The sequence below is a fragment of the Polypterus senegalus genome, unplaced genomic scaffold (genome assembly GCF_016835505.1).
Source record: "Polypterus senegalus isolate Bchr_013 unplaced genomic scaffold, ASM1683550v1 scaffold_3471, whole genome shotgun sequence".
NCBI classification, from domain to species: Eukaryota; Metazoa; Chordata; class Cladistia; order Polypteriformes; family Polypteridae; genus Polypterus; species Polypterus senegalus.
Genome location: NW_024380029.1, coordinates 23921 through 35790, shown reverse-complemented (window position 1 = coordinate 35790; position 11870 = coordinate 23921). Strand labels below are relative to the sequence as shown.

The window sequence follows — 11870 nt, the reverse complement described above, 5'->3', positions numbered from 1 at the left end:
TTCAGTCCTGATGTCTCATTAAACACAGAAATCCTGAAAATGAAAATCAGATGAGCAGCAAACAGCAGGACACCTCAGGGGGGCTTTGAGTTCGGTGGTCTGATGTTAAAGAAAGTCTCCATCGGCTTTGTGCTGCTCAGAGATGGACAGACGACATTAATACAGAGGGTTCAGTGTGTGCCCAGGGGCAGATGACCAGAGGGGCGCGTTTTACCACCGTCATTAAGTTCAGGACTGAAGAGCGGATAGAGGGGCTCAGTGAAGGAGTCTGTGAAGGTGTAGAGGTGAGAGCGGGACTGGGCATTGTAAAAGGAGACCTGACCTTCATCATAGTCCAGAAAGACCCCCACTGTCTGGGGCTTCACTCTCAGGGGAGGGGGATAGGACGGCCAATGTTAGCTGCGTACTTGTTCTTATTCATCAGCCCTACAGTCCAGTATCCATCATCTGGGCTCAGTGTAATCCCCTTTCCTGTTGATCGACTCTCTGGCGACTCCTAAAGTCCACTCAGTCTTCCCCCCGACCTCCACCTCCCAGTAGTGTCTCCCTGACGTGAATCCTTCTCTGGCCAGGACATCAGGGCTGCAGTCAAACCTCTTTGGATTGTCCGTCACTCTCTGTCGTGTGTCTGTGTGTCTCACTTGTTTCCCGTCTTCAGACACAATGAGCCACTGATTTGCAGTCTCAGGGTCAAAAGTGACATCAGCTGAGGAGAAGAAGAAGAAAAGAGGAAGACGTCAGGAAATCAGGGACTTGAGGAAGACAACAACACATTTACACTCCTTGAAGGACCTGAACATTAAAAAGACGTCAAACAGCACGTGTTCAGTTCTCAGCCCACCAAGCCCCTCGTGTGTCTCTCTGTGTCACTGCTCGGCCCCCCGTGTAGTCGCACCTCTGACCTCCTCCATTTTATCTTCATTTAACCCTAAAGAGCCTGATCACCACGCTGTGAACATTTTAATAAAAGACGAATCACACAGCGAGGATTTGTTAAAGACACAAACAAGAAGACCACCAGTGAGGCCTGGCACTCGTTCACAGACTCACCAGCAGCTCTCAGACTTGTCGTCACTAACCTGAGGGTCTCATGTCCCCCCTGGCCTGTTGTCCTCCTGTTCCTGTCATTCCTGTCCACTTTGATTCATTTTGTTCTCTCTGTCGGTGACTCTGTCACTTTTCTCATCCTAACACTGCGTTTGTGGCCTTTTATTTAGCAGACCCCCCACTTTATGTTTCTCAGTTCCTTTTCAGAAGTGACAACGGGGGGCACTGAATTTATGACACTGAATCTAACAACACAAGATGGCTGCCTGTCTGTGATGAGGATGAAGTGTCACAAGTCATCAGTCAGCAGGGACACCATGTGACCGGTCAGTACAGGTGAGGGGGCTTTAATAAGGAGAGGGGGACGAGAGGACATACAAGGTGACAACACTGATAGTGACGACAAAGGACAGGACAGCAGGACAAAACACAAAGTGGCACTAAAGAGGGGACAGGACTGGACACTGAGGGGCTGAGAATGGACAGCGGGCCCTGTGAGGACTCAGCAGCACTCAGTTTACTTTAAAAAGAGCAAACGTTGGGAGTGAAAACCTCAAGTGTGTCCTCAGTGTTGTCATCTCACAAATACTTCAACATCGACATGCTGGAAATGGGGGCCTGAGAAAGGGTCTGCACTGAAACACAAGAGGGTCCAAAGTGACAGAAGGGACATCATGGAGTCTTTAAGTAGCAGGATTAGTGACAATGACACGCAGTGCTAATGGTGCAGACCACCGAATCAAAATGACCTTCTGAGAATAAAGTCTACAAGACAAACGGGCGTCCTTTGTACCGAGGAAGACATCTGAGGAGTTGTGTCTGCGAGGAGGGTCCCGTCTTTAGTTCTGTCTTTACTGGGATAAGCTTTTAAATGTGGAGACAGTCGAGGAGCAGTGGAACAGGTTTAAAAATGTAATGCAGATACAGACCTAAATTTGGAATTAATAGGAAACTAAAAAACTCCACGATGGATTAATAAAGATTTAAAAAGAAGTTGCAAAGGAAAAACTGCTGTATAAGGCATATAAGAATAATGACTGCAAAGTGAATCGTAGAGCGTATGAGAACATGAGGGCAACCATTAAGAAGGACATCAGAGAGGCTAAAAGACAGTTGGAGAGGAATAGAGCTGATAAGGCGAAAGAAGACCCCAAGAGATTCTTTCAGTGTTTTAGTAGTAAAAGAAGAGTTAAGGAGGAGGTCAAGTGCATCAGGAATAGTAAAGGGAATTAAAAGATACAGACAATGAAATAGCAGATGAGCTAAACTTACATTTTTCTGAGGTGTTCACAAGTTGAGCAAGTGGATAACCTCAGAGCAGTAACAGGGACTACTAAGGAGGTACTGAGGGATTTGGAAATTGTAGAGAGAGAAGTGCTGCTCAGATTAAATAACATGAAATCAAACAAATCACCAGGCCCAGATAATATTTATCCTCGTGTTCTTAAGGAGGCTAGTGAGTACAGATATAAACCCTTGACACATATTTTTAGGAAGTCACTGTGCACTGGAGAGATTCTGAAGGACTAGAAAATGGCAAATATCATCCCGTTATATAAAAAGGGTGACCGGGCAGATCAAGAGCAACTATAGGCCAATAAGCAACAAGCATCACAGGAAAATTAATCGAAGGAATTATTAAGGATAAGATTGAGCAACACATGGCAAGGACAGGAGTTATTCTGAACAGACAGCGTGGGTTCAGAAGAGGGAGGTCGTGTTTTACTAACATGTTGGAATTCTATGTGGAGGCAACAAAAGGATACGATCAAAGTGGAGCTTATGATATTATTGATCTGGACTTTCAGAAAGCATTTGATAAGGTGCCACATGAGAGGTTGGGCATCAAGTTAAAAGAAGTGGGAGTTCAGGGTGATGTTTTTAGATGGGTGCAGAATTGGCTCAGACACAGGAAGCAGAGGGTGATGGTGCGAGGAACCTCATCAGAATTGGCTGATGTTAAGAGTGGTGACCAGCAGGGGGCAGTGCTAGGGCCGATGCTATTTTTAATATATATAAATGATTTAGATAGGAATATAAGTAACAAGCTGGTTAAGTTTGCAGATGATACCAAGATAGGTGGATTAGCAGATAATTTGGAATCCATTATATCATTACAGAAGGACTTGGATAGCATACAGGCTTGGGCAGATTTGTGGCAGATGAAATTTAATGTCAGTAAATGTAAAGAATTACACATAGGAAGTAAAAATGTTAGGTTTGAATACACAATGGGCGGTCAGAAAATCGAGAGTCCACCTTATGAGAAGGATTTAGGAGTCATAGTGGACTCTAAGCTATCGACTTCACGACAGTGTTCAGAAGCCATTAAGAAGGCTCACAGAATGTCAGGTTATATAGCGCCTTGATGTGTGGAGTACAAGTCACAGGAGGTTCTGCTCAACCTTTATAATGCACTGGTGAGGCCTCATCTTGAGTACTGTGTGCAGTTTTGGTCTCCAGGCTACAAAAGGACATAGCAGCACTAGAGAAGGTCCAGAGGTCCAGGATTAAAAGGAAGAAGTCTACGTGACCATCATCATCATTCAAGCCCTTCCGTGAGAACCCTAAATCCAAAGAGGACTGTTTCATTTATGTTAGGTAGAATGCCCAGAGGGACTGGGTGGTCTCATGGTCTGGAATCCCTACAGATTTTATTTTTTCTCCAGCCGTCTGGAGTTTTTGTTTTTCTGTCCCCTGGCCATTGAACCTTACTCTTATTCGATGTTAATGTTGATTTATTTTTTATAATTATGTCTTTCATTTTTCTATTCTTTAATATGTAAAGCACTTTGAGCTACTGTTTGTATGAAAATGTGCTATATAAATAAATGTTGTTGTTGTTGTTGCAGAGAAGAGCGACTAGGCTGATTCCAGGGCTACAGGGGATGAATTATGAGGAAAGTTTAAAGAGCTGAGCCTTTACAGTTTAAGCAAAAGAAGATTAAGAGGTGACATGATTGAAGTGTTTAAAATTATGAAGGAATTAGTCCAGTGGATCGAGACTTGTATTTTAAAATGAGTTCATCAAGAACACGGGGACACATTTGGAAAACTTGTTAAGGGTAAACTTTCGCACAAACATTAGGAGGTTTGTTCTTTACACAAAGAACAATAGACACTTGGAATAAACTACCAAGTAGTGTGGTGGACAGTAAGACGTTAGGATCTTTCAAAACTCGACTTGATGTTTTCTTGTAGGAAACAAGTGGATTGGACTGGCGAGCTTTGTTGGGCTGAATGGCCTGTTCTCGTCTAGATTGAGATTGTTCAAATTGTTCAAATTGTCTGATGATCTTGAAACACAAAATAAAGTAATGTCCGCCTGCCAAGGAGAATCCAGCTGTTTATGACAGAGGACTGTTTAGTGAACTTCATTGGAATAAGAGAACTAGCGATAGTCAAAGAGACCACCAGGGGCAGTAGAGGCTGAGGTCTTCCTGCTCCTTAACTAGCAGCTCATCTGCCTTTAAACACACAGAACAAGCAGCCATCCATTGTCATAACCTGCTTATCCAGGGCAGAGTCGAGGGCAGATGGAGCTGATCACAGCAGGCATCAGGGCAGGGCAGGAACAACCCATAGGCGGGACGCCAGTCCATCAGCGGCAAACACTCAAACACACATCAGGGCTAACTGGCGTCACGGACCACCTAACCTGCATGTCTTTAGAGCACACAGAGGAGACCCTCACAGTCACAGGCAGAACATGCAAACTCCACACAAGGAGCCCCAGGAGGTGAACCCCAGTGTCCTTACTGGGAGACAGCAGCACTACCACTGTGTCACCATGTCACCCACACAGAGGGACCTCAGCCATTAACTGAGACCTGGGGACAGTCACAGAGCTCATAAGGTGCTGCTTGTCATGGTCATGAAGGTGACACGTTTAACATGAAGACATAAAGACTACAGACACAGAAAATGAGAATTTCATGAGCAGCTTATCAACCGTACCTGCTGAGCTGCATATTTTCCTCCATTCTGTAAAATAATAAATAAATAAAGAAATAAACTTAATGAGTCCAATAAAGAGTGAGACTTGAAAGACCCCAGAGACCCCAGTTCAAATATTGTACCTGCATTGGTGGCGTTGTGACTTTTCTGCAGAAGAAGAGAGCTGCGTTACTGAGTGAATAATCAGGTGGGTCAACTTAACACATCATCTCTTCAGTTCTCACTCGCTACTTTCATTTACTTTCATTTTCCTCTTCTGAAGTCTTAAAATATCTTTGCATTTCAAATTTCCCTTCATAAAGACCCTTATAATAGACAGCAGAACAATGTACATGACAATAGCTGGAGTGCCAAGCACAGACTGAAAGTGGATTTGCAGAATTAACAGCCTACTGGCCTTTGGCTTTGAATCTGCGTGACGTCTGATGAAGAAGGAACAGAATTATTTAGGATTATTAGGAGTGGAGGTCCTACTGTGAGACTTCTGACCGTCTTCTGGTGACCACAGAAACACAGAAATGAACGCTGCAGGTGTAATTAGTGTGACTGCAATACAATAAGACACGTGCCAGAAGACCCTCGTCTTGACCAGTTTGTCTCCTACTGATGGCCTTGCTATTTGTCTTCTCCATTGTCAGTTCAAATGGCTCCTCAGTGCCAACTGTCTGAGTGTCGGTGACCAGAAACAAACTGCTGTGTGACCTGAGACATCAGAGTGACAGTGGAGGACTGAACTTCTATCAGGTGACATGTGATGCCCACTTCACGGGGTCCTGTTCACTCTTAGGGGTTCACAGTTAAAATAATGTGGTGAATCCAAATGTGAGGACAGAAATCCAAATGTTTAATAATGAGACTGAGTGTAGCAGACGGAGCTTTAGAATAAACCAACAGCAAACAAAGGATAAGGAGGACTCTTGTGTTGTGTCCAGTACTACTGAGGTAGGGTCTGAGCCCCAGGACCCTCAATCTGATGGACCAACGATAAGAAGAGTGGACTAAAATAAAAGAAGAAGATGAGAAGAAAACACAAGGCACCTTACTGAGTGGCGTAAATAAGATACGAGAGGACAGCACAGTGGGCACCTCAGGGTGTGTGTGAGCTAAGAACGTTCAAACAGTTCTTATAAAATACTGATTCACTCTCAGACATGGAATCAAATACAAATCATATTCATAATAATATTATCAGGAAAGCATCCTTAGACTCCAGAATGTTTCTTAGCAAAGAGCCTCTACTTGGACTTGTCATTTCTAGCACTAATGTTTCACGTTCTTATTGTGTCCCTTGAATTACTAAAGTCTCTCCCTCCATTTAAATCTTTAACAGTTTTATTTTGCATTTTAATACAAAGAAGAAAAATCTTTTCTTACCAATTTCCTTGTGCAGGAAACATATAGGAAGGAATCCAACTGTAGACACAAAGAGAAGAACAAAGTGAACATTTGAGAAGAGAAGTGGGACTGACAACACCAGTCTCTCCATGGATGAAGGACACCTCAGATGAATATTTATATATACTGTATATTGTGAGCGTCATCCGGATGGAGTGGCGTCCCAACTGGGGTGAAGGCTGATACTTTGTCCAGCTGGGAGGCCACAATGAAAGGCTGTGCCACCTGCCCAGGATGGCTTTTGGTTCTCGTCCTACACGTGGTGGAAATTTAACAGATGGACTGGATGAAATATCAAGGAGAATACAGCCTACAATATGAGAGGCGGCAGTGATCCACTGGCTCAGTTCATATGACTTGTAGTTCAGAAGGGCAATCCTGCCAGGGTCTGTGTCTGCCACCAGAGGGCACTTCCATAAGAGAGCCTACAGTACCTGCGTCATGTGACCCCCATATGTGCTTTCAGAATGCAATGTGATGACACCAGAAGTACACCAGGGTCCAACATACAAGCAAGTGTCTCCTTCACTTGGAGAGTCAGAGTTGGGAGGAAGAGGATGACACTCACTACGGAGGAGCAGAGGGAGACAATAAAGCACTTATTTGGTGTATTGTTTAAAGTAAGAGTTGTGAGGTGTTGTCATGTAATAAAACATGTTATGTTATCCTCCGTTGGTGTCTGGCGTGGTGTATCTGCTGTTCAGAGCTCTGGGGCACCCCTAGTGGCCACAAATATACAGCAATATGTCTGCTTCTGAGGTTGACTAGGGACATTGTCACAAGTGAAGACTTTTCAGGTGACATACGTTACATACGATACCATATTTATATGTAACCTTTAGGGGAAATGACAGAGATGTACGATTTAGGAGATCATTGTTACGCAGATGACACTCAAATCCATATTGGGGTAAACTTCCACCACTACTCTCCTCACAAACTGACTCCATGAAACAAAGTCAAGGGTGCAACAGACGTTCCTTCAATCAAATTGCTTAATGACTGAGGTTCTTTAATGGGTCCTTCTTCTTCTGTACAAAAAATAAATCATTTGAGTTCATCTGTTGATAGAATTCTGTTATCACCTACCATTACAGTTTTGCCCATTGCTTGAACACTATAGACCCATGCTTAGACTAAAGTAACACAACTTGAAGCTTTTGTTACCATACCTCAAACACATGTACCCATACCTTACACAAAGCGCTGCTTTGCACTCTAGTTGCAATTATGCAACACACTTACTCCTTTATGTAACACACATGGTCCTGCATACTACACTCTATTTCATACATAAGACACTTTGTTCAAAAATGAAATCTCAGGGTGCCATTTAGAAAACATATGTATCCAAAATACAAAACACATCGGGTAATTGCAACCACTCAAATACACACCTGAAGGCACTTACTTGCAAAACTGAACACTAATTAGCCAACTACAAAAGCCCTCAGTTCAGCCATTTTAAGAACTTTGCAAGCATGGATGGAGGGAGAGCAAGAGGAAGAGGAAGAGGAGGAGGAGGTCGAAGAGGCCATGCACGGACCCATATTTCTGATGATATAAGAGCAACTTTGGTGGACCATGTCATCAACCATGGCCTGACTATGAGGGAAGCTGGGCAGAGAGTCCACCCACATCTAAGCCGCTTCACAGTGGCATCTGTAATAAGAACATTCCGACTAGAAAACAGGTATGTCTTCACCTCTCTACCTTCTACTCTACTCAGATGGTTTTTATAGCACTGTTCTACAGTATATCACATTACCATATCAAGTGGACAGGGTATTGCAGGGTGCGAATGCTCCTTTTGCAGCCAAAGTGGTAGTTTTGTGAAACATACCATGATTACTTATATTGAAGTACAGTGTTGTACAGTGGATGATACAGTATATACAGTAAAGTACTGTAAGAAAAATAAGCAAACCGATGACAATATGTGGTTGTATTTCTCTAGAATGACTCGAGACCTTCTGGGGAGGACGCCAACGCCTGTTCACACAACAGCAGGAACTTGCCATTGTGGACCTAGTGAGGGCAGACAATGCCATCCGTCTCCACCACCTACGAAAGACAATACTTGCAGACAGGCAAGTGTTCAACAACATAAACCATGTGAGCATCACCACCATCAGACGCATCTTGGGAAAACACAGCATCACCATGAAGCAGCTCTACAGAGTCCCATTTGAAAGGAACAGTGACAGGGTCAAAGGACTTGAACTGAATATGTACGGGTAAGTGTAACTGTCCTTTACATTTACAATACAGTATTGGTGAAATCCAGTAGCAGCTGAATATGTACCATATCAGTACCACATGGATCCATTCTGAGAGCTACACAGGTACCTGTGTGCTGGGGTGAGGGTTCTGTATGTGTAGCACTGTAGTACAGTAATATGTTCTCTTTTTTTTTTACAGAGAATCTTGGCCATGGATGGAGCTGCACAGCCTCATGAATTCATTTTCCTTGATGAGGCTGGATTCGACCTGAGCAAAACAAGACGACGGGTCGTAATATAATTGGCCAAAGGGCAATATCGGGGAAATATCACATTGTAAGCCACCATAAGCCTTGAGGGCTTCTGCATCATCATGCAAAACTAGGTCCATACAATAGCCAACATATACTCACATTTCTAGATGCTCTCCATAATATAGTTGTACAGAACAGACCAGATCAGCCCAGGTTTGTGGTGATATGGGATAATGCCAGTTTCCATCGGGCTGCTCTGGTCCAGGCCTGGTTCTCCAACCACAATCAATTTGAAGTGGTATACTTGCCCCCTTACTCACCATTTTTAAACCCTATAGAGGAATTTTTTCGGCTTGGAGATGGCGTGTATATGACCGCCAACCACATGCCCGCATGCCTCTTCTGCAGGCAATGGAACAGGCCTCTGGCGACATTCAGGTGACAGCAATCCATGGATGGTTTCAACATGCAAGAGGATATTTTCCCCGGTGCCTAGCGGAGAAGACATTGCTTGCGATGTCGATGAGGTCCTGTGGCCAGACCCCAACAGACGGTGGGATCCATGAGCCCACGTATGCACAATTGTCATGATCTTTTGCGTTTACAGTATAGTGTTTTTTCTATTACTGTATTATGGTTTTAGCTTTATCTGAATTCATGGTACTGCAATGTACAATATTGAGTAGGCCTATTTGCTTTTTTGGTTGTTTGAAAATGTGTCTCCTGAAAATATGCCTTCTGAATAAACAATGAAAATCAAAGACTGCAGTGTTTTATATAAAGTAGACTAGTGTGTTCTCCCTGATCTGATAGTGTTTGCATATGATGCAAGTAAGCAGAGTTACATTTTGACAAAGGGATGTTAGGTTTTGATAGCAGAGTTTAGGTTTTGGGAGTAGAGTTTCAATTTGGCACAGATGTGAATGGTATATTTCCCAGTGTTGTGTCATGTTTACTTGTGTTTAGAGTTTTGGCACAATGAGCAAAGTTTTGCAAAATGTGTTCAAGCAACGGGCAAAACTGTATTATTATTATTATTATTATTATTATTATTATTATTATTAAGTGAACATGCTGGCACAGAGGTCGGCATTGTTGCCCAGCCCAGTCAGTGTGTATGCTTCTCTTCTGTCTGCGTGGCTTTCTCTGCTATTCATTCCAAAGAAGAACAATAAATATGTTAAGAGTATTAGTGTGTGTGTGTTTGTGTGTGTTTGTGTGTCTGTGTGTGTCTGTGTGTGCGTGTATGTGTGAGTCACAGACTGGCACCTTACAAATGGATTTCTACTGTCGTGTGTCAACTCTCTGCTACCGTTAATTGGAATCAGAAAACAGATGAATGAATTTTAGATTCAAAATCATAAAATAAATTTTAAAAAGCTGTTTATTTTTATTGTTTTGGTTTCTTTCCTATTCACACATGAAGTACCAACACAAAGGAGACACAGAAGACTTCACTGAACGTGGTGGGCCACATTGGCTCAATGCTGACCATTTTCAAATCGTCTCCTCTTCACATTCAGGCTGGCCGGCCTGATCTCCCATTTTGAATTTCCTGACCAGTTCACGTTTATTCAGTCACACCAAGGCCTTCACTAATTGAACTGCTCAGATATTCATGGACTCTGAAGACCCCTGAGAAGCCACCTCACCATCCCAGGAGACAGATGAGCAGTGGCCAAGTAGAAAGAGGTAAATCAGCACAAGTCGAGCTCATCAGACCAGTCCTTGATCAGAGTGTCTCATATCTACAGCCCTGTGCTGACTCACGACTAGAGAGAGGACTAAATGTGTAATGGAGGAGCCATTTGGCACTCAGCGCACACGTGACGTTAGGTTTGTCAGCCCACAGCACTCAAACTCCAGGTCAGCTCCTGGTATGATGTCTCCAGTGGACAGTCTGCATGTCCTTCCATTGTCAGTGGATTTCCAATGTGGACTCCTACAGCCGCTAACTGTGAATTGTGTGATTAAAATACAAACTGACTGACATGTCTCAGGATTCACCGATGACAGTAAAAGTCACAAAGTAACTGAAATCAAACTGTACTCACCTATTGAATCATATCTGGTGTTTGTTTCTATGGAAGACAAAAAGAATATAAAGATGAATTATTTATGAATAACGTTACCATTTACTGAGCATTCTGTCTGTTCTGACGTCGATGTGAGATCTTCTGTCCTCACCTCTCATTCTTCTCCATTGAATGACCAGCAGGGAGTCACCACTAAGCAAAGAACCAACAAGACGATGAAAGCCACCAACCAGCCAGAGACCGCTGGGAGAAACCTGCAAAATGAGAGGAAGACGTGTGAGTCTGTGAGACAGGAATGAGGTTCAGGTGAGGAAAACACAGAAGAATCCATCAAGTGGGACTCCTTCATGCTAAGGGGAGCATCATGAGAGCCTGCATTTACACCACAGATGATGTGCTCCTGTAGCTGGAGCCTGGGACCAAACACACCTTCACAGCCATGTCATCAGCGTGTCCATCAGCCCTCTCGTTCTCCATCATCAATTATCCAGTATCTCACCTCCATTAATGTCCACTCAGTGTCGTTCTCCTCCAGTGTTTGTCTCCTACGTCTTTTAATCTACACGTTTACTTTTCATTTCTTTGAATCATGTGACACAGATATATATGGAGGTCCACTCCTAGACTGAGTCACAACTGAATTTTCTATTTTTCTATTTTCACGATGGCCTTGTCTCGAAGTTGCACTGCTAGCCAACTGTACCTGACATTGTAGATTTGTTCACGCGTGTGTGTGGTGATGTGAATTCCTGTATTTCAAAGTTCCAACTCTTATTCATATTTCATTTCCACTTATGGATCTTTTCTTTTAATGTGCATATGGCACATCATTTAACACAAAATTAGTTACTACATTGATTTTCCCAGGTAATTAGTAAATGGGGGCCTAGCTTTTAGAGCTGATCTACAAATATGTGCTTTAGTGCCACATTCTGTGTAAAATAAAGTGCCAATGCTGC

At 43.2% G+C, this 11870-nt stretch overlaps 1 protein-coding gene across 4 annotated transcripts; it reads right to left on the bottom strand.

The window, feature by feature from the left end:
- Positions 1-426: 426 nt before the first annotated feature.
- LOC120520073 (probable E3 ubiquitin-protein ligase TRIML1) lies at positions 427-11756 on the bottom strand. Of its 4 annotated transcripts, XR_005631758.1 has the most exons (6): positions 11063-11756; positions 10930-10956; positions 6379-6417; positions 5127-5151; positions 5005-5031; positions 427-706 (listed from the first exon to the last, which is right to left on the bottom strand). XR_005631758.1 is itself a non-coding variant. In XM_039742714.1 (4 exons), exons 1-4 carry the CDS (start codon positions 11067-11069, stop codon positions 444-446), a joined length of 336 nt encoding a protein of 111 aa, XP_039598648.1. In that variant the 5' UTR covers positions 11070-11113; the 3' UTR covers positions 427-443. The 4 variants fall into 4 exon arrangements, 2 of the variants coding, with proteins under 2 accessions (XP_039598648.1, XP_039598647.1); XM_039742714.1 differs by lacking the exons at positions 5005-5031; positions 5127-5151 and having other exon boundaries at positions 11063-11113; XR_005631759.1 differs by lacking the exons at positions 427-706; positions 5005-5031; positions 5127-5151; positions 6379-6417 and adding an exon at positions 10291-10830.
- Between the last annotated feature and the right edge of the window lie 114 nt (positions 11757-11870).